This window comes from Tachyglossus aculeatus, chromosome 26 (genome assembly GCF_015852505.1).
Source record: "Tachyglossus aculeatus isolate mTacAcu1 chromosome 26, mTacAcu1.pri, whole genome shotgun sequence".
NCBI lineage: Eukaryota > Metazoa > Chordata > Mammalia > Monotremata > Tachyglossidae > Tachyglossus > Tachyglossus aculeatus.
Window position 1 is genome coordinate 7,535,977 of NC_052091.1, and position 23,821 is coordinate 7,559,797.

At 46.9% G+C, this 23,821-nt stretch overlaps 1 protein-coding gene across 1 annotated transcript in view; it reads right to left on the reverse strand.

Moving 5' to 3' along the window:
• Window positions 1-23,821, reverse strand: part of IGDCC3 (immunoglobulin superfamily DCC subclass member 3) — a 70,662-nt gene that overhangs the window by 20,647 nt on the left and 26,194 nt on the right. Inside the window, exons 3-5 of the mRNA XM_038766990.1 lie at window positions 5,931-6,075; window positions 2,951-3,081; window positions 651-788 (exon numbers count right to left, since the gene is read on the reverse strand). Of these exons, the coding sequence (XP_038622918.1) occupies window positions 651-788; window positions 2,951-3,081; window positions 5,931-6,075 (414 nt within the window). The remainder of the gene's footprint in view (window positions 1-650; window positions 789-2,950; window positions 3,082-5,930; window positions 6,076-23,821) is intronic.

Consider the following 23,821-nt stretch of genomic DNA (forward strand, 5'->3'; position numbering starts at 1 on the left):
TCATTATTATGAAGACAGTGAGCCCCCCATGGGACAACCTGATCACCTTGTAACCTCCCCAGTGCCTAGAACAGTGCTTGGCACATAGTAAGCGCTTAATAAAAGCCATTATTATTATTATTATGAAGACTGTGAGCCCCACGTGGGACAACCTGATCACCTGGTGACCTCCCCAGCGCTTAGAACAGTGCTTGGCACATAGTAAGCGCTTAATAAATGCCATTATTATTATTATTATGAAGACTGTGAGCCCCCCGTGGGACAACCTGATCACCTTGTAACCTCCCCAGTGCTTTAGAACAGGGCTTGGCACATAGCAAGCATTTAATAAATGCCATTATTATTATTATGATGAAGACTGTGAGCCCCACGTGGGACAACCTGATCACCTTGTGACCTCCCCAGCACTTAGACAATGCTTGGCACATAGTAAGCGCTTAATAAATGCCATTATTATTATTATTATTATAAAGACTGTGAGCCCCATGTGGGACAACCTGATCACCTTGTAACCTCCCCAGCGCTTAGAACAGTGCTTGGCACGTAGTAAGCGCTTAATAAATGCCATTTTTAAAAAAAAACTGAGGGGGACAGATTGAATTCCATTTTTTCTCCTGGGCGGAGGGGGGGATTGGGGACGGGGCACTCACCGAGGCGGCTCCAGGACACGACGGGAAGGGGGTTCCCCGTGGCAATGCACTCCAGGATGGCCGTCTGGTGCACCGTGAGGGTCAGGTTCTCGGGGCCCACCAGGATCCTGGGCTCCTTGTAGGCCAGGGAACGGCCTCCTGCGTAGCACAACGGTCATTCCAAGGTCAGCGCTCCGGAAACACTGCTGGGGCCGGAAAACCGCCCCGCGCCCCCTAATCCTACGGGGAGTCACCCCCTTCCTCCCTGGAGTCACTCCCTCCCTACTCCCCTCCTGTCAGCCGGCTGCTCCGTTCCTCTCTCCGGAGGGCAGGAGGTAACAATAACTTGTACTTCCCAAGCGCTTAGTCCAGTGCTCTGCACACAGTAAGCGCTCAATAAATACGATTGATTGATTAATAATAATAATAATGGCATTTATTAAGCGCTTACTACGTGCAAAGCACTGTTCTAAGCGCTGGGGAGGATACAAGGTGATCAGGTTGTCCCACGGGGGGCTCACAGTCTTCACAGTCTTGAAGCAGCATGGCTCAGTGGGAAGAGCGCGGGCTTTGGAGCCGGAGGTCGTGGGTTCAAATCCCAGCTCCGCCAATTGCCAGCTGTGCGACTTTGGGCAAGTCACTTCACTTCTCTGGGCCTCAGTTCCCTCATCCGTAAAATGGGGATTAATCAATCAATCAATCAGTCGTATTTATTGAGTGCTTACTGTGTGCAGAGCACTGTACTAAGCACTTGGGAAGTACAAGTTGGCAACATATAGAGACAGTCCCTACCCAACAGTGGGCTCACAGTCTGACAGATTAAGACTGTGAGCCCGCCATGGGACAACCTGATCACCTCGTAACCTCCCCAGCGCTTACAACAGTGCTTTGTACATAGTGAGCGCTTAATAAATGCCATCATTATTATTATTATTCATCCCCATTTTCCAGATGAGGGAACTGAGGCCCAGAGAAATGACGTGACTTGCCCAAAGTCACACAGCTGACAGTTGGCAGAGCCGGGATTTGAACCCATGACCTCTGACTCCAAAGCCCGGGCTCTTTCCACTGAGCCATGCTGCTTCTGAGGTAAGTCGGGGACCCCTTCCCCAGCTTCAACCCACTCATTCGTTCATTCAGTCGTATTTATTGAGCGCTTACTGTGTGCAGAGCACTGTACTAAGCGCTTGGAAAGTACACTTCAGCAATCACTTCTAGACTGTCAGCCCACTTCTAGACTGTGAGCCCACTTCTAGACTGTGAGCCCACTGTTGGGTAGGGACTGTCTCTATATGTTGCCAACTTGTACTTCCCAAGCGCTTAGTACAGTGCTCTGCACACAGTAAGCGCTCAATAAATACAATTGATTGATTGATCAAGAGAGACAATCCCTGCCCACACCGGGTTTACAGTCTAGAAGTGGGGAGACAGACAAGACAAGCAAACAGGTGTCAATATAAATAAATAGAATCATAGATATATAATAATAATAATAATGGCATTTGTTAAGCGCTTACTATGTGCAAAGCACTGTTCTAAGCATTGGGGAGGTTACAAGGTGATCAGGTTGTCCCACGGGGGGCTCACAGTTTTAATCCCCGTTTTCCAGATGAGGTAACTGAGGCCCAGAGAAGCGAAGTGACTTGCCCAAAGTCACACAGCTGACAGTTGGCGGAGCCGGGATTTGAACCCATGACCTCTGACTCCCAAGCCCGGGCTCTTTCCAGTGAGCCACGCTGCTTCACATAATGGCATTTTATTAAGCGCTTACTATGTGCAAAGCAGTGTTCTAAGCGCTGGGGAGGTTACAGGGTGATCAGGTTGTCCCACGGGGGGCTCACAGTCTTCATCCCCATTTTACCAATGAGGGAACTGAGGCAGAGAGAAGTGAAGTGACTTGCCCAAAGTCACCCAGCTGACAAGTGGCGGGGCCGGGATTTGAACCTATGACCTCTGACTCTAAAGCCCATGCTGTAAATATGCTCCAGACTATGAGCCCACTGTTGGGGAGCGACCGTCTCTATATGTTGCCAACGTGTACTTCCCAAGCGCTTAGCACAGTGCTCTGCACACAGGTTACAAGGTGATCAGGTTGTCCCACGGCGGGGGGGGTTCGCAGTCTTAACCCCCATTTTCCAGATGAGGGAACTGAGGCCCAGAGAAGCGACGTGACTTGCCCAAAGTCACCCGGCAGACAGTCGGCGGGGCCGGGATTCGAACCCTTGACCTCTGGCTCCTAAGCCCGGGCTCTTTCCATCGAGCCACGAAGCGTCCAACCGAGTCCCCTGACTGACAGACGGATTGACGGAGCGGCCGCTCACCGGACACCGTGAGTCTGGCTCTGCGGCTGAACTTGACGCTGGCGGCGTTGGTGGCCACGCAGTGGAAGAGGCCGCTGTCTTCAGCCCTGAGCCCGGTGATTTGCAGGACGCCCCTGGGGAGCAGTGTGTACCTTGAGGGGAGCGGGGTGGGTGGGAAGCCAAAGCAGAAAAAGAAAAGTCACAGTCACACCGTGGGGGACGGCCAGACTCCCCGCCCCCCCCGTTTCAAAGCCTTACTGAAGGCTATTAATAATAATAATAATAATAAATAGTATAATATTATCGATAATTAATAATATTAATTAAAATAGTACTGTTGATCATTAATAATTAATTTTTAATAATTAATTAGTTATCAATGTTATGGTAGTTAATATATAATTATATTGATTATATTTGATTTATTATATGCTATATTATATTAATTATATTAACATTGATATATTAATGTTATGATGATTAATATATAATTATATTGATTATATTTGATTTATTATATGTTATATTGATTAAAATTATTGATATTATTAATTGTATTGATATTATTAATATTATTGGTGATTTATTACTCTATTTATTTATTTATTTTGCTTGTGCATATCTATCCTACTTATTTTATTTTGTTAGTCTGTTTGGTTTTGTTCTCTGTCTCCCCCTTTTAGACTGTGAGCCCACTGTTGGGTAGGGACCGTCTCTCTATGTTGCCAATTTGGACTTCCCAAGCGCTTAGTACAGTGCTCTGCATATAGTAAGCTCTCAATACATACGATTGATGATGATGATGATATCTATCCTATTTATTTTATTTTGTTAGTATGTTTGGTTTTGTTCTCTGTCTCCCCGTTTTAGACTGTGAGCCCACTGTTGGGTAGGGACCGTCTGTCTATGTTGCCAATTTGTACTTCCCAAGCGCTTAGTACAGTGCTCTGCACATAGTAAGCGCTCAATAAATACGATTGATGATGATAATAATATTAATGGCGTTTATTAAGCGCTTACTATGTGCAGAGCACTGCTCTAAGCCCTGGGGGGGATACAAGGTGATCAAGTTGTCCCACGTGGGGCTCACGGTCTTCATCCCCATTTTACAGATGAGGTAACTGAGGCTCAGAGAAGTGAAGTGACAGCAGGCGTGTGGCGGAGTCGGGATTCGAACCCGTGACCTCTGACTCCAAAGCCCGGGCGCTTTCCACTGAGCCACGCTGCTTCTCATCTCCTCTAAGAGGCCTTCCCTGACTTTCGTCTCCTCTGTCACACTGACGTGCTCCCTTTATTCATTCATTCAACCGTATTTATTGAGCGCTTACCCATGACCTCTGACTCCCAAGCCCGGGAATGTGTCTATGATATTAATAATGATGGTATTGGTTAAGCACTTACTATCGTGGCTCAGTGGAAAGAGCAGGGGCTTTGGAGTCAGAGGTCATGAGTTCAAATCCCAGCTCTGCCGATTGTCAACCATGTGACTTTGGGCAAGTCACTTAATCAACCAATCAATCAATCGTATTTATTGAGCGCTTACTGTGTGCAGAGCACTGTACTAAGCGCTTGGGAAGTACAAGTTGGCTATATATAGAGACAGTCCCTACCCAACAGTGGGCTCACAGTCTAGAAGAACTTCTCTGTGCCTCAGTTCCCTCATCTGTAAAATGGAGATTAAGACTGTGAGCCCCCCGTGGGACCACCTGATCACCTTGTAACCTCCCCAGCGCTTAGAACAGTGCTTTGAACATAGTAAGCACTTAATAAATGGCATCGTTATTATTATTATTACTATCAATCAATCATATTTATTGAGCGCTTACTGTGTGCAGAGCACTGTACTAAGCGCTTGGGAAGTACAAATTGGCAACATATAGAGACAGTCCCTACCCAACACTGGGCTCACAGTCTAGAAGAACTTCTCTGTGCCTCAGTTCCCTCACCTGTAAAATGGAGATTAATCAATCGATCGTATTTATTGAGCGCTTACCGTGTGCAGAGCACTGTACTAAGCGCTTGGGAAGTCCAAGTTGGCAACATATAGAGACGGTCCCTACCCAACAGTGGGCTCACAGTCTAAAAGAACTTCTTTGCGCCTCAGTTCCCTCATCTGTAAAATGGGGATTAAGACTGTGAGCCCCCTGTGGGACCACCTGATCACCTTATAACCTCCCCAGCGCTTAGAACAGCGCTTTGAACATAGTAAGCACTTAATAAACGCCTGCCATCGTTATTATTAGTATTACTACGTGCCGAACACTGTTCCCAGCGCTTAGAACAGTGCTTTGCACATAGTAAGCGCTTAACAAATGCCATCATTATTATTATTCTAAGCACTGGGGTAGATAGGTTTGTACATATTTATTACTCTATTTATTTAGTTATTTATTTTACTTGTCCATATCTATTCTATTTATTTTATTTTGTTAGAATGTTGGTTTTGTTCTCTGTCTCCCCCTTTTAGACTGTGAGCCCACTGTTGGGTAGGGACTGTCTCTATACGTTGCCAATTTGGACTTCCCAAGCGCTTAGTACAGTGCTGTGCACATAGTAAGCGCTCAATAAATACGATTGATGATGATGATGATGTTGGGTAGGGACTGTCTCTATATGTTGCCAATTTGTACTTCCCAAGTGCTTAGTCCAGTGCTCTGCACATAGTAAGCGCTCAATAAATACGATTGATGATGATGCAAGGTCATCACAGTCTTAATCCCTTATTGTACTCTCTCAAGTGCTTAATACAGTGCTTTGCACACAGTAAGCTCTCAACGATTACGATTGAATGAATGAATGAGTGCTCTCAACGATTATGATTGAATGAATGAATGAGTGCGCTCAACGATTATGATTGAATGAATGAATGAGTGCTCTCAACGATTATGACAATGAATGAATGGGACCTCACCGGTCTCCCGGACTGGGAGAAGGGTCGGGGAGCAGCGGGAAGCATCCGCCTCCCACCTGGACCCCCAAAACCGGAAAACGGGGCCCTCACCGGTTGTCCTCCGTGTCGATGGGCACCTGGTCCCTCTCCCACAGGATCACGGGCTCCGGCAGGCCGTGGATCTGACACTGGAATCGGGCCACGCCGCCCTCCTCCGCCACGGCGTTCTCCGGGTGGACGTGGAAGTCTGACATTGCTGGGGGGAGGACAAGCCGGTCAGCCAAACAATCGCATTTATTGAACGCTTACTGTGCGCAGGGCACCGTACTAAGCGCTTGGGACAATAGAACAGACAACGGCCCTGCCCACAGCGAGGGGACAGGCGAGAGGGGGAGACCGACATTAATGGAAGTAACTAAAATGATGGCTATAATAATAATAATAATGGCATTTGTTAAGTGCTTACTATGTGCAAAGCACTGTTCTAAGCACTGGGGAGGGGAAACAAGGTAATAATAATAATAATGATGGCATTTATTAAGCGCTTACTATGTGCAAAGCACTGTTCAAAGCGCTAGGGAGGGGGAACGAGGTAATAATAATAATAATAATGATGACATTTATTAAGCGCTTACTATGTGCAAAGCACTGTTCTAAGCGCTGGGGAGGGGAAATGAGGTAATAATAATAATAATAATGATGGCACTTGTTAAGCGCTTACTATGTGCAAAGCACTGTCCTAAGCGCTGGGGAGGGGAAATGAGGTAATAATAATAATGATGGCATTTGTTAAGTGCTTACTATGTGCAAAGCACTGTTCTAAGCGCTGGGGAGGGGAAACGAGGTAATAATAATAATAATAATGATGGCATTTGTTAAGCGCTTACTATGTGCAAAGTACTGTTCTAAGCGCTGGGGAGGGGAAACGAGGTAATAATAATAACAATAATGATGACATTTGTTAAGCACTTACCATGTGCAAAGCACTGTTCTAAGCGCTGGGGAGGGGAAACGAGGTAATAATAATAATGATAATGATGGCATTTGTTAAGCGCTTACTATGTGCAAAGCACTGTTCTAAGCGCTGGGGAGGGGGAACGAGGTAATAATAATAATAATAATGATGGCATTTGTTAAGCGCTTACTAGGTGCAAAGCACTGTTCTAAGCGCTGGGGAGGGGAAACGAGGTAATAATAATAATAATAATGATGGCATTTGTTAAGCGCTTACTATGTGCAAAGCACTGTTCTAAGCGCTGGGGAGGGGAAACGAGGTAATAATAATAATAATGGCATTTATTAAGTGCTTACTATGTGCAAAGCACTGCTTTAAGCGCTGGGGGAATACAAGGTGATCAGGTTGTCCCACGGGGGGCTCACAGTCTTAATCCTCATTTTACAGATGAGGGAACTGAGGCCCAGAGAAGTGAAGTGACTTGCCCAAAGTCACACAGCTGACAATTGGGGGAGCCGGGATTTGAACCCATAACCTCAGACTCCAAAGCCCGGGCTCTTTCCACTGATCCACGCTGTGATGAGGTTGTCCCATGTGGGGCTCACAGTCTTAATCCCCATTTTACAGATGAGGTAACTGAGGCTCAGAGAAGTTAAGTGACTTACCCAAGGTCACACAGCCAACATGTGGCGGAGCCGGGATTCGAACCTATGATCTCTGAATCCAAAGCCCGGGCTCTTTCCACTGAGCCACGATACGGACATAAATAGTGTGGGGCTGGGAGGGGGATGAGTAGAGGAAGCAAGGAAAGATGGTGTTCTAGACTGTGAGCCCACTGTTGGGTAGGGACCGTGTCTATATGTTGCCAACTTGGACTTCCCAAGCGCTTAGTACAGTGCTCTGCACATAGTAAGCGCTCAATAAATACGATTGAATGAATGAATGATGCAGAAGGGAGTGGGAGATAAGGAAAGGAGGGAAGGCCTCTTGGTGGAGATGTGACTTCAATAAGTCTTTGAAGGAGGGGAGAGTCATTGGCGCTTACGAGAAGCAGTGTAGCTCAGTGGAAAGAGCACAGGCTTGGGAGTCAGAGGCCATGGGTTCGAATCCTGGCTCCACCACTTATCAGCTGGGTGACTTTGGGCAAGTCACTTCACTTCTCTGGGCCTCAGCTACCTCATCTCTAAAATGGGGACTTAGTGAGCCCCACGTGGGACAACCTGATTACCTAGTATCCCCCGCAGCGCTTAGAACAGTGCTTGGCACATAGTAAGCACTTAATAAATGCCATCATTATTACTATTATTATTATGAGGAGGGAGGGCGTTCCAGGCCAGAAGCAGGTCATGGAGCAGAGGTCGGCAGCGAGACGGGTGAGATCGAGATACAGTGAGAAGGTTGGCATTAGAGGAGAGAGGCAGGTGAATCAGGGGAGGGGAGGGCTCTCTGAGGGAGTTCAAGCGCTTAGTACAGTACTCTGCACACAGTAAGTGCTCAATAAATACTACTGAATGAATGAATGCTGTTCTGTGCCCCTGGTGAGTGACCTCCCCCAACACACGGCCAGGGAATCTGGATTTGCCAACCAACCAATAGTGTTTATGGACTAGAGCACTGTACTAAGCGCTTGGAGCTGGTAGTATTCCCTGAGCACTTGTTGGGTGCAAAGTTTCTACTCTGCATGGTAGAAACTAAGTAGAGGTCATATAGAGACGGTCCCTACCCAACAGCGGGCTCACAGTCTAGAAGAGGGAGACAGAGAACAAAACATATTCACAAAATAAAATAAATGAGTAAATATGTACAAATAAAATAGAGTAATAAATATGTACAAACATATATACAGGTGTTGTAGGGAGGGGAAAGAGGTAAGGCAGGGGGGATGGGGAGGGGGAAGAGAGGGAGAGAAAGGAGGGGGCCCAGTCTGGGAAGGCCTCCTGGAGGAGGAAAATATCTGCTCTCTGCGACCTCCTCCCCAACTCCCCGCCATTTAGGAGGGGGGCTCAGGGGGTCAAGTCCAGCTCCCCCAGGGATCAGGTTGGAGGAGGAGGCATGGCACTGGGGGTGGGAAAGCCACGCAATCAACCCCATCAGTCAATCTTCAGACCTTTTTGTATTCGAACAAACACCGAGCTCCTTCTCATGGGAGACCTCAAGAGACTGAATGGGTTTATACTTGTAAAACCGCTTGTGTCTGTATAACTGTTCGTGGATGTGGATGTATGTGACTGCCTCTCTTCTAGACCGTAAGCTCATTATGGGCGGGGAACATGTCCACCAACTGTTGTACTGTACTTCCCAAGCACTTAGTGCAGTGCTCGGCACACAGTAAGCATTGAATAAATACCAACAATGATGATAATGATGAAATTTCCCCTTTCCTTTCCCTCCAAACTTCTACCCCATTAATTCAAGCACTTATCCTCTCCCACCTTGACTCCTGCATCAGCCTCCTCGCAGACCTTCCTAACTCCTGTCTCTCTAGTTCATACTTCCCTCTGCTGCCCGGATCATTTTTCCACAGAAATTTTCAGTCCATGTTTCCCTGCTCCTCAAGAACCTCCCGTGGTTGCCCATCCACCTCTGCATCAAATAGAAACTCCTTTAAAGCACTCGCTCACCTTGCTTTCTCCTACCTTACCTCCCTGATGTCCTAACTAGTTCATACTTCACTCCGCTGCCCGGATCATTTTTCCACAGAAATTTTCAGCCCATGTTTCCCTGCTCCTCAAGAACCTCCAGTGGTTGCCCATCCACCTTTGCATCAAATAGAAACTCCTTTAAAGCACTCGTTCACCTTGCTTTCTCCTACCTTACCTCCCTGATGTCCTAATACGACCCAGCCTGTATTCACTCCTCAAAAGCCAACCTACTCACGGTACCTCCATCTCATCTAGCTTACTGCGGACCCCTCACCCACATCCTGCCTCTGGCCTGAAATTCCCTCCCTCTTCATATCCAACAGACAATCACCCCCCATCAAAGCCTTACTGAAGTCACATCTCCTCCAAGACGTCGTCCCCAAATCCTCATTTCCCCTTCTCCCTTCTGCTTCGCCCTTCACTCGGACTTACACCCTTTATTTACCCTTCCCTCAGCCTCAAAGCACTTGTGCACATATCCGTAATTTAAGCATTTATATTCACGTCTGTCTCCCCCTCCAAATTGTAAGCTCACTGTGGGCAAGGAATGCGTCTACCAACTCTGTACGCGGCAGTGCTCAACAAATATGACCGATTTATTGATGAGTGAGTGTGCAATGGTGAGAGTCTGTATGGGCACGCGTGACTCTCTATGGGTACATGTATCTGTGTGACTGCACAGAGAAGTACAGCATAATTTAGTGGAAAGAGCCCGGGCTTGGGAGTCGAAGGACCCGGATTCTAATCCCGGCTCCGCCACTTGTCTCGTGCGTGACCCTGGACAAGTCGCTCGACTTCTCTGTGCCTCAGTTTCCTCAACTGTAAAATGGGGGTTCAATACTTGTTCAATATCTGTTCTCCCTCCACAGACTTTGAGCTCCATGTGGGACGGGGGCCGTGTCCATCCTATCTTGTAACCACCCCAAGGCTTCGACAGCATAAGACGAGACCCCAAGGCTTAAAACAGTGTTTGACGCATAGTAAATGCTTAATGAATATCAGATAGGGAGATATGCATCCCTATCTATAGATGGGTGGGTTTTGTGATGGTTTGTCTGGCTTCGTGGTCCACACATGTATGTGAATGTTAACCTCTGAGGGTGGGGGCCTATGCATGTATATGTGCGTAAAGCTTAAGACAATGTGAGCTCAATTCATTCTTTCATTCCATCATATTAACTGAGAGCTGTGTGCAGAGTACTGTCCTAAGCACTTGGGAAAGTACTAAATATAATTGATTGATGGAGAGTAGGGAAGGCTCCAGGGAGGTGGAATGTGGCCAGGGCTTGGGCCGGGGTGATTGATGGTGGTTCCCACGGGCGGGCGGGAAGCAGGGCAGGCGGAGGAGGAGGAGGAGGACCTGGGAACACCCTGCCATCAGCCCGTCGTCTCGTCGTCCGGGGATTCTGCTGAATGCGCTGCAGCCTTGGCAAGCTGGCCAGCCGGCCCCGCCTTTGTCTCCGGACACAATGGCCACGGCCCATCCGGGCTCCCACGGCGCAGTCCACCATCTGGAAGGGGGCCGGGGGAGGAGGGATGGCAGGGGTGGCCCGAGGGAGGGGGCTCTGGGGATGCGGGGTGGTGGGAGGAACCCAGCCATCCAGCCCACTTGGAGAAACCACGCGGAGCTGCAGGGGGGCAGGTGCTTGGGGCCGTCCGGTCAGTTTGGACTGCTGTCCGACAACAGGACCCCTCCTCAATCCTCACCCTGCTTGTATGGAGCATGGAAAGGTTGGGGGGAGAGGGTGCTGAGTTCCAGGGGGACCAGAGGTGCCCTGGGCCTTGGGGTTGAAACTTGGTCCATTTCCTTCTTCCCCTTCTGCTGGGGCTGAGAGGGGCAGTTGGGTCACCTCCTCCAGGAGGCCTTCCCAGACTGAGCCCCCTCCTTCCTCTCCCCCTCTTCCCCCTCGCCTTACCCTACTGAGGCCCTACTGAGAGCTCACCTCCTCCAGGAGGCCTTCCCAGACTGAGCCCCTTCATTCCTCTCCCCCTCGTCCCCCTCTCCATCCCCCTCATCTTACCTCCTTCCCTTCCCCACAGCACCTGTATATATGTATATGTGTTTGTACATATTTATTACTCTATTTATTTTACTTGTACATATCTATTCTATTTATTTTATTCTGTTAGTAGGTTTGGCTTTGTTCTCTGTCTCCCCCTTTTAGACTGTGAGCCCACTGTTGGGTAGGGACTGTCTCTATATGTTGCCTACTTGTACTTCCCAAGTGCTTAGTACAGTGCTCTGCACACAGTAAGCGCTCAATAAATACAATTGACTGGTTACCCTATTTATTTATTTATTTTACTTGTACATATTTATTCTATTTATTTTATTTTGTTAGTATGTTTGGTTTTGTTCTCTGTCTCCCCCTTTTAGACTGTGAGCCCACTGTTGGGTAGGGACTGTCTCTATGTGTTGCCAACTTGTACTTCCCAAGCGCTTAGAACAGTGCTCTGCACACAGTAAGCGCTCAATAAATACAATTGACTGGTTACCCTATTTATTTATTTATTTTACTTGTACATATTTATTCTACTTATTTTATTTTAATATGTTTTGTTTTGTTCTCTGTCTCGCCCTTCTAGACTGTGAGCCCACGGTTGGGTAGGGACCGTCTCTATATGTTGCCAACTTGGACTTCCCAAGCCCTTAGTACAGTGCTCTGTACAAAGTAAGCGCTCAATACGATTGAATGAATGAATGAATAATAATAATACTGATGGTATTTGTTAAGCGCTTACAATGTGCAAAACACTGTTCTAAGCACTGGGGAGGTTACAAGGTGATCAGGTTGTCCCACGGGGGGCTCACAGTTTTAATACAGACGAGGTAACTGAGGCACAGAGAAGTGAAGTGACTTACCCAAAGTCACACAGCTGACGGTTGGAAGAGACAGGATTTGAACCCATGACCACTGACTCCAAAGCCCGTGTTCTTTCCACTGAGCCACGCTGCTTCTCCTGGAGATCCACCAGGCACCTAGTGGGCACCTCTTCTGGGTGACCTTGGGGAGGGGTGTGACCCTCTTGGGGAAGCAGCGTGGCATGGTGGATAGTGTCTGTCTTCCCCACTCTAGACTGTAAATTATTTGTGGGCAGGGAATCAATCAATCAATTGTATTTATTGAGCGCTTACTGTGTGCAGAGCACTGTACTAAGCGCTTGGGAAGTGCAAGCTGGCAACATATAGAGACAGTCCCTACCCAACAGTGGGGTCACAGTCTAGAATGTGTCTGTTTATTTTTGTATTGTACTTTCCCAAGCACTTAGTACAGTGCACTGTACACAGTAAGCACTCAATAAATATGATTGAATGAATGAATGACCCAACCCCAGCCAGCCAGAGGGCTTCTGTTCAATCAATCAATCGATCGTATTTATTGAGTGCTTACTGTGTGCAGAGCACTGTACTAAGCGCTTGGGAAGTCCAAGTTGGCAACATATAGAGACGGTCCCTCCCCAACAGTGGGGTCCAGGGCTGTTTGTGGCTCAGTGAAAAGAGCCCGGGCTTTGGAGTCAGAGGTCATGGGTTCAAATCCCGGCTCCGCCACTTGTCAGCTGTGTGACCGTGGGCAAGTCACTTCACTTCTCTGGGCCTCACTTACCTCATCTGTAAGATGGGGATTAAGACTGTGACCCCCCCGTGGGACAACCTGATCGCCTTGAAACCTCCCCAGCGCTTAGAACAGTGCTTGGCACATAGTAAGCAATAAATGCCATTCCTGGCATGCCCTCCCTCTGCCCATCCGCCAAGCTAGCTCTCTTCCTCCCTTCAAGGCCCTGCTGAGAGCTCACCTCCTCCAGGAGGCCTTCCCAGACTGAGCCCCTTCCTTCCTCTCCCCCTTGTCCCCCTCTCCATCCCCATCTTACCTCCTTACCTTCCCCACAGCACCTGTATATATGTATATATGTTTGTACATATTTATTACTCTATTTATTTATTTATTTTACTTGTACATATCTATTCTATTTATTTTATTTTGTTAGTATGTTTGGTTTTGTTCTCTGTCTCCCCCTTTCAGACTGTGAGCCCACTGTTGGGTAGGGACTGTCTCTATACGTTGCCAGCTTGTACTTCCCAGGCACTTAGTACAGTGCTCTGCACATAGTAAGCGCTCAATAAATACGATTGATGATGATGATGCCATCATTATTATTATTATTATTATTTCTCAGAGCAAGAAGGGCACAGGGCCCATGGCCACCAGGGTAAGTCACCACCATACCCAGCTAGATCAGAGCCCGGCCCCTGTCCCATGGGGACAATTGGGGGGTGGGGGTGGGCTCTGACTCCAGCTGAGGAAATGCCACTGCAGATGGCACCTCATTAAGGGAGCTTAATCCTTGTGTGTCCCTTCCCTCCCCCTTACACCTGAGACTCCCTGGGTGGGGGACACGCTAAGGGAGAGAGAAAACACCCCACCTGCCCCCTACAATTCTGCCTCACAAGGCCCCAGACTGACTCACCCTGCACTTAACCCCCACACCTGCATTTAACTCACCAAAAAAATTAAACTAAGAGGTTACAGACCACCTGTTTTTTTTTTACAGTAATAATAATAATAATGATGGCATTTATTAAGCGCTTACTATGTGCAAAGCACTGTTCTAAGCGCTGGGGGGGATACAAGGTGATCAGGTTGTCCCACATGGGGCTCACAGTCTTAATCCGCATTTTAATAATAATAATGTTGGCATTTCTTAAGCGCTTACTATGTGCAAAGCACCGTTCTAAGCGCTGGGGAAGATACATGGTGATCAGGTTGTCCCACAGGGGGCTCACAGTCTTAATCCCCATTTTACAGATGCGGTAACTGAGGCACAGAAAAGTAAAGTGACTTGCCTAAGGTCGCACAGCAGACGTGGCGGAGGCAGGATTTGAACCCATGACCTCTGTCTCCGAAGCCCGGGCTCTTTCCACCGAGCCACTCTGCTTCTCAGTACTTGTTCAGTGCTTATTATATGCCACACACTAAGCGAGCTGCGGTAGGTTCAAGGTAAAGAGGTTGGACACAGTCCATGTCTCACATGGGGCCCACAATCTTAATCCTCCACTTTACAGATTCATTCAATCATATTTATTGAGCGCTTACTGTGTGCAGAGCACTGTACTAAGCGCTTGGGAAGTACAAGTTGGCGACATATAGAGACGGTTCCTACCCAACAACGGGCTCACAGTCTAGAAGTAAGAGGCTCAGATAAGTGATGGGATTTGCCCGAGGTCACACAGCAGACAAAAGGGGAAATTAGGATTAGAACCCAGGTCCTTCAAATGCCCAGGCCGGTGTTCTATCCTCTACCAGTGCTTAGAACAGTGCGTTGCACATAGTAAGCGCTTAATAAATGCCATTATTATTATTATTATTATCCAGAGCCCTATATTTAGCCATTATTATTATTATTATTATCATCCAGAGCCCTATACTTAGCACTTGGGAGAGGCCAGTAGATTTAGAAGACCTGCCCCCAAGAAGTTTACAATCTAGGGAAGGGTAGTGGGGAGTTCTCTCAAGCAACAAATATTTGTTGAGGTGTTAAGGTATATATCATCATCATCATCAATCGTATTTATTGAGCGCTTACTGTGTGCAGAGCACTGTACTAAGTGCTTGGGAAGTACAAGTTGGCAACACATAGAGACAGTCCCAAACATACTAACAAAATAAAATAAAATAAATAGAATAGATATGTACAAGTAAAATAGAGTGATAAATATGTACAAACATTATTACTCTATTTATTTTACTTGTACATATCTATTCTATTTATTTTATTTTGTTAATATGTTTGGTTTTGTTCTCTGTCTTCCCCCTTCTAGACTGTGAGCCCACTGTTGGGTAGGGACCGTCTCTATATGTGGCCAACTTGGACTTCCCAAGGGCTTAGTACAGTGCTCTGCACACAGTAAGTGCTCAATAAATACGATTGATTGATTAAGGTGGAAAGTCTGCCCTAGCGTAAGCTGCATTTCTTGACTTCGCGAAGGGGCGAAGAGCAGCCCAGAAACTCTTAGTCCCATGGGGCTGAGCTGTTTCATTTAGTAGCTGTATTAGTATCAGCATTTAGTAAGCACTTTCAGTGTGCAGAACTCTGAACTAAGTGCCGGGAAATACATAATAATAGTAATTGTGGTATTTTTAATACCACAATTAGGTATTAATAGGTGAGAAAGCACGGTCCCTGTCATGGGGCTCACAAACTAAAAGACCTCCTAATAAATAATAATAATTGTGGTATTTAATAATAATAATAATAATGGCATTTATTAAGTGCTTACTATGTGCAGAGCACTGTTCTAAGCGTTGGGGAATTTACAAGGTGATCAGGTTGTCCCATGTGGGGCTCACAGTCTTAATCCCCATTTTACAGATGAGGTAACCAAGGCCCAGAGAAGTTAAGTGGCTTGCCCAAAGTCACACAGCTGACAAGCGGTGGAGCTGGGATTTGAACCCATGACCTCTGACTCCAAAGCCCATGCTCTTTCCACTGAGCCATGCTACTTCTCTAATAATGGCATTTATTAAGCGCTTACTATGTGCAAAGCACTGTTCTAAGCGCTGGGGAGGTTACAAGGTGATCAGGTTGTCCCCCGGGGGGACTCACAATCTTAATCCCCATTTTACAGATGAGGGAACTGAGGCTCAGAGGAGTTAAGTGACTTGTCCAAAGTCACACAGCTGACAATTGGCAGAGCCGGGATTTGAACCCACGACCTCTGACTCCAAAGCCCGTGCTCTTTCCACTGAGCCACACTGCTTCTCTCTAAGTACTTGTTAAGCACTTACTATGTGCCAGGCACTGTACTAAGCGCTGGGGTGGATACAAGCCAATTGGGTGCCTGTCCCATGTAGGGCTCACAGTCTTAACCCCCACTTTACAGACAAGGGAACCGAGACCCAAAAGAGTGAAGTGACTTACCCAAGGTCACACAGCCGACAAGTGGTGGAGCTGGGATTCGAACCCAGGTCCCTCTGACTCCCAAGCATATGTTCTATTAGGCCACGCTGTTTCTCAAACGCTTCCTGAGTTCTGGGCCCTCAAGAGATTCTCCTGCTTGATTGATCGGTGCCAGTATCCCACCCAGGCCGAGTCTCTGGGTGGGATTCGGCTGGAAAATCAGCCCGGATGGGAAGACCTAAGATCCCAGCAGAGGCCTGACCCCTTCTTCCTAAACGAAGGGATCCAGAGAAGCATTCCATTAGAAACCAGATAAGGATTAGAGAAGTGGCGTGGCTCAGTGGAAAGATGATGATGATAGCATTTGTTAAGCGCTTACTATGTGCAAAGCACTGTTCTAAGCGCTGGGGAGGATACAAGGTGATCAGTTTGTCCCCCCTGGGGCTCCCAGTCTTCATCCCCATTTTACAGATGGGGTAACTGAGGCCTAGAGAAGTTGTGACTTGCCCAAAGTCACACAGCTGACAAGTGGCGGAGCCGGGATTTGAACCCATGACCTCCGACTCCCAAGCCTGGGCTCTTTCCACTGAGCCGCACTGTCCGGGCTTGGGAGTCGGAGGTCATGGGTTCACATCCCCCCTCTGCCGATTGTCAGCTGGGTGACTTTGGGCGAGTCACTTCACTTCCCTGGGCCTCAGTTCCCTCATCTGTGAAATGGGGATCATCATCATCATTAATCGTATTTACTGAGCGCTTACTATGTGCAGAGCACTGTACTAAGCGCTTGGGAAGTACAAATTGGCAACAGATAGAGACAGTCCCTACCCAACAGTGGGCTCACAGTCTAAAAGGGGGAGACAGGGAACAAAACCAAACTTACTAACAAAATAAAATAAATAGAATAGATAGGTACAAGTAAAATAAATAAAGAGTAATAAATATGTACAAACATATATACATATATACAGGTGCTGGGGGGGAGGGAAGGAGGTGGGATGGGGGGATGAAGAGGGGGACGGGGATGAAGACTAGGAGCACCCTGTGGGACAACCTGATCACCTTGTAACCTCCCCAGCGCTTAGAACAGTGCTTTGCACATAGTAGGCACTTAATAAATGCCTTCATTATTATTATTTTTATCCGGTAGGAACTCAAACAGGCTTGAGCAATCTCTCTGGAGTCAGCTATACCTCCTCACCCTCCCCACAGCGAGTGCTGCCCCAAAGCTAATTAGGCTAATTAGGAACAAGGTGTTTATTAGGTCTCAACTCTGCAGGTGAGACTCAGGCACCAAGGGAGAGGTGGTGTTCCATCTGTCTTCCCGCCTCTGATTCTCCCACTGAGGCACAGCAGGGCTCCCGTGGGGCTAGTCCCCCTGGACTCAGGGTAGCCCACTCACCTTACTGGTTTTACAAGCTACAAAGCAGTGTGGCTTAATGGCTAGAGCCTGGGCATCAATCAATCGTATTTATTGAGCACTTACTGTGTGCACAGCACTGTACTAAGCGCTTGGGAAGTACAAGTTGGCAACAGAAGGCATCAGTTGGCAACAGTTGGCATTAGAAGGACCTGGGTTCTAATCCTAGCACTGCCACGCACCTGCTGTATGACCTTGGACAAGTCATTTGGGGCATGTCACTTAACTTCTCTGTGCCTCAGTTACCTCATCTGGAAAATGGGGATTAAGTCTGTGAGCCCCCTGTGGGACAACTTGATTACCTTGTATCTACCCCAGTGCTTAGAACAGTGCTTTGCACATAGTAAGCGCTTAATAAATGCCATCATTATTATTATTATTATCTCACTCCTCTGTTCCTCAGATGCCTCATCTGTAAAATAAGGATTAAGACTGCGAGGGGCATGACCCTCTCTCTATGTTGCTGACTTGTACTTCCCAAGCGCTTAGTACAGTGCTCTGCACACAGTAAGCGCTCAATAAATATGAATGAATGAATGGGCTGTTGTCCAACTTCATTCATTCAATTGTATTTATTGAGCGCTTACTGTGTGCAGAGCACTGTACTAAGCACTCGGGAAGTCCAAGTCGGCAACATATAGTGACGGCCCCTACCCAACAATGGGCTCACAGTCTAGAAGGGGAAGACAAAATTGATTAACTTGTACCTACTGCAGTGTTTAGAACACTGCCTGGCACAGGGTAAGCGTTCAACAAATACCATAAAAAAAAAAGCTAGCCCTGTGCTGAATACTGGGATAGAGATGAGATCGGTGAAATGTGGTACTTGATTCACACAGAATTCCCGGTCTAAAAGGGGAAGGAGAATGGGTATTCATTCACTCATTCAATCAATCGCATTTATTGAGCGCTTACTGTGTGCAGAGCACTGGACTAAGCGCTTGGGAGGTACAAGTCGGCAACATAGAGAGACGGTCCCGACCCAGCAACGGGCTCACAGTCTAGAAGGGGGAGACAGACAACAAAACAAAACATATTAACAAAATAAAATAAATAGGATAAATATGTACAAGTAAAATAAATAAAGTAATAAATATGTACAAACATATATACATATATACAGGTGCTGTGGGGAAGAGAAGAAGGTAAGATGGGGGGGATGGAGAGGGGGAAGAGGGGGAGAGGAAGGAAGGGGAGTAAGTGCTCAATAAATACGATTAATTATAATAATGGCACTTAAGTGCTTTGCACGTAGTAAAGCGCTTAATAAATGCCATCATTATTATTATTACTATGTGTCAAATACTGTTCTAAGCGCTGGGGTAGATAGAAACTAATCAGGTTGGACATAGTCCCTGTCCCACCTAGGGCTCACAGACTTAATTCCCATTTAACAGATGAGGGAACTGAGGCACAAAGAAGTGAAGTGACTTGTCCAACATCACACAGCAGACAAGTGGCGAGGCTGGGATTAGAACCCAGGTCCTTCTGATGCCCAGGCCCGTGCTCTAGCCACTAAGTCACGGTCTTCCCTGATCACCTCCCCATGTTTGCCTTTCTTGAGCAGCCTCTAGCACCTTTCCCCTCCCCAACTCCTCTCCTAATAATAATAATAATGGCATTTATTAAGCGCTTACTATTTGCAAAGCACCGTTCTAAGCACTGGGGAGGTTACAAGGTGATCAGGTTGTCCCACAGGGGGCTCACAGTCTTCATCCCCATTTTACAGATGAGGGAACTGAGGCCCAGAGAAGCCCAAAGTCACACAGCTGGCAAGTGGCGGAACCAGGATTTGAACCCATGACCTCTGACTCCAAAGCCCGGGCATTTTCCACCAAGCCACCCTGTCACCCCATCATTAAAGGGGTGGGGTGGTGGGCTGCCACTCTGCAGGGTGAGAGTAGCCAAAGGCAAGCGGCTGACTCTCTCTCCTTCCTCCCCAAGTCCTGCTGCTCAATTTGGAGAAGCAGCATGGCTCAGTGGAAAGAGCCCGGGCTTTGGAGTCAGAGGTCATGGGTTCAAATCCCGGCTCCACCAACTGTCAGCTGTGTGACTTTGGGCAAGTCACTTCACTTCTCTGGGCCTCAGTTACCTCATCTGTAAAATGGGGATTAAAACTGTGAGCCTCCCCGTGGGACAACCTGATCACCTTGTAACCTCCCCAGCGCTTAGAACAGTGCTTTGCACATAGTAAGTGCTTAATAAATACGATTATTATCATTATTATTATTCTCTGGGCCTCAGTTACCTCATCTGTAAAATGGGGATTAAGATCGTGAGCCCCCCGTGGGACAACCTGATCACCTTGTAACCTCCCCAGTGCTTAGAACAGCACCTGTATATATGTATATATGTTTGTACGTATTTATTACTCTTTTTATTTATTTATTTTACTTGTACGTATCTATTCTATTTATTTTATTTCGTTCATATGTTTTGTTTTGTTCTCTGTCTCCCCCTTCTAGACTGTGAGCCCACTGTTGGGTAGGGACCGTCTCTAGATGTTGCCAACTTGGACTTCCCAAGGGCTTACTACAGTGCTCTGCACACAGTAAGTGCTCAATAAATATGATTGATTGATTGCTTTGCACATAGTAAGCGCTTAATAAATGCTATTATTATTATTATTATTGGAGTATTTACTGAACCTTACCCCACTTAATAAATGCTATTATTATTATTATTATTATTGGAGTATTTACTGAACCTTACCCCACTTAATAAATGCTATTATTATTATTATTATTGGAGTATTTACTGAACCTTACCCCACTTAATAAATGCTATTATTATTATTATTATTGGAGTATTTACTGAACCTTACCCCACTTAATAAATGCTATTATTATTATTATTGGAGTATTTACTGAACCTTACCCCAGTCCCTTACCCTTCACCCCCAGCCCTCCCCAGCCCCTCGCCCCTTTTCCACCCACAGAAGTCCTGCTGTATCAGAGGAAGGCCCACCCCCACCTCAGTGAAAGTAAAAACAAGGAGCCCTCGCTAATGAACCCACAAACAACCCTGTCCCCCAAGTAGATATTAAGTTGTTAAGAAAACTATTAGCAGTGCCACTCTAATTTCATGGTTTGCTGGTGATGAGTAAAACGAGGCTGTGAACAAAGACCTTCCCAGCTGGAGCTGGGGGGAGGAGGAGGAGGAAACAGAGGGAGGGGGGCTGCTCAATTCCCAGCTCTGGGATCTTCTGGAATCCCCTGAGGAAGCTCAGCGGGGCTGGCTGGAACCGCAATCCCAATCCCTGGATTTGGATTCTGGAGGGGATGGCCCCCAGAGTCCCCTACAGTCAGAGGTCATAGGATTAGGGGAGGGGGGACACTCGTTGTGGACAGGGATTGTCCCTCTTTATTACTGTACTGTAATAATAATAATGATGGTGGCATTTTTTAAGCACTTACTATGTGCCAAGCCCTGTTCTAAGTGCTGGGGGAGATACAAGGTGATCAGGTTGTCCCAGGTGGGGCTCACAGTCTTCATCCCCATTTTCCAGATGAGGGAACTGAGGCACAGAGAAGTGAAGTGACTTGCCCAAAGTCACCCAGCTGACAGGTGGCAGGGCCGGTTTTAGAACCCACGATCTCTGACTCCGAGCCCGGGTTCTTTCCACTGAGCCACGCTGGTATTCGTTAAGCGTTTATTATGTTCATTCAATCATATTTATTGAGCGCTTGCTGTGTGCAGAGCACTGTACTAAGCACTTAGCACTGTATGTGCCATGTTATTACTCTATTTATTTTACTTGTACATATTTATTCTACTTATTTTATTTTGTTAATATGTTTTGTTTTGTTGTCTCTCTTCCCCCTTCTAGACTGTGAGCCCGCTGTTGGGTAGGGGCCGTTTCTCTGTGTTGCCAGCTTGTCCTTCCCAAGCGCTTAGTCCAGTGCTCTGCACACAGTAAGCGCTCAATAAATACGATTGAATGAACGAAATGCACCGAAGGGCCAGGGAAAATACCAGATAATCAGGTCAGACACGGTCTCTGTCCCTTACAGGGCTCACAGTCTAAGTAGGAAGATGCAGCTCAGTGGAAAAGAGCACGGGCTTTGGAGTCAGAGATCATAGGTTCAAATCCCGGCTCTGCTACTTAGCTGTGTGACTTTGGGCAAGTCACTTGACTTCTCTGTGCCTCAGTTCCCTCATCTGTCAAAATGGGGATGAAGAGTGTGAGCCCCCCGTGGGACAACCTGATCACCTTGTGACCTCCCCAGCACTTAGAACAGTGCTTTGCACATAGTAAGCGCTTAATAAATGCCATCATTATTATTATTATTAACAGCTATTCATTTCCCATTTGCAGGTGAGGAAACTGAGGCACAGAGAAGTGAAGTGACTTGTTCATAGCAGGCAAGTGATTGGAGACAGGATTAGGACCAAGGTCCCCTGACTCCAGGGCCTGGACTCTTTCAACTAGACCAGGCTTCCACCCCAAGCTGGGATAAGCAGCCCCTTCCAAGTCTTCCCTGCGGAAACTCATTTGCATGCCAGAACAATTAGACAGAAAACTTTCCACCTCCTCCTTTGATGAAGGAACATAATTGAATTTGTAAAGGTTCACACCAAGTGACCTCACAGCAATCCCCAATATAAATCTTCCGCCCCGGCTCCCAGCTCTCCCAGCTTCAGATCTGGGGATTTTAAGAGGTCCCCATAAATATTAAGAAATCGAGTCGGGTTACGCAGGCCTTGATTTCGCCAGTAAAATCTATAAAAAGCTCATAAACTCTTTCCTTTATTAGCTCGGCTTTATTTATTTCTATTTGAAGGAGGGTGAGTTAAGCAGCTGCCAAGCCAGGTTATGGTTTCCTGGTGGTTTTTCTCCAGGTTGTGGGGAAAGGGGGTTCAGAGAATTCAGTCAGAAACCAGGACTCCACATTATTTCCTCCTCGGGGGTCTCAGCTCCAGATGCTTCCCGCTGCCCACCTCTGCTCCAACTTCAAAAGTATTAACAGAATTTCCTGAGTATTTATTGGGTGCAAAGCACTCTGGAAAGCGCTGAGTGGTAAGCTCATTGTGGGAAGGGAATGTGTCTGTTTTACTGTTCTAGTACTCTCCCAAGCGCTTAGTACAGTGCTCAATAAATACGATTGATTGATAGGTGGACTATAGAAAGGAAGCCCGGGTCTAGGAGTCAGAGGATCTGGGTTCCGATCCTGACTCTGCTACTTGTCTTCTGTGTGACCTTGGGTAAGTCACTTCTCTTCTCTGGGCCTCAGGTCCCTCATTGGTAAAATAGGGATTCAATGCTCTCTTCTCTCTTTTCCCCGAGACTGTGAGCTCCTTGTGGGATAAGGATTGTATCCCACCTTGAATTTAGCTCAGCGTATAGTGTTTACCAAGTACCATAAAAAGATAGTATATATAGATATATATAGTATATATTATAAATTATTTATTCATATTAATGTCCTTCCCCCCCTCTAGACAGTAAGCCCGTTGTGGGCAGGGAAAATGTAATAATAATTATGGTATTTGTTAAGTGCTTACTATGTGCCGGGTACTGTACTAAGCACTGGGGTGGATACAAGCAAATAATAATAATAATAATAATGGTATTAGTTAAGCACTTACTATGTGCACAACGCTGTTCTAAGCGCTGGGGGGGATACAGGGTGATTAGGTTGTCCCACGTGGGGTTTAGAGTCTTAACTTTAGACTGTGAGCCCACTGTTGGGTAGGGACTGTCTCTATATGTTGCCAACTTGTACTTCTCAAGCGCTTAGTACAGTGCTCTGCACACAGTAAGCGCTCAATAAATACGATTGATTAATTGATTGATTGATTAATTCCCATTTTGTAGATGAGTTAAGTGAGGCACAGAGAAGTTAAGTGACTTGCCCAAAATCATACAGCAGACAAGCGGCGGGGTCGGAATTGAACCCAGGACCTCTGACTCCCATACTCTTTCCACTGAGCCACACTTCTTCTAGTCCCTGTACCACGTGGGCTCACAGTCTTAATCCCCAATTTACAGATGAGGTAACTGAGGCCCAGAGATGTGAAGTGACCTGCCCGTGGTCACACAGCAGGCAAGTGGAGGAGTCAGGATTAGAATCCAGGCCCAGGCTCTACC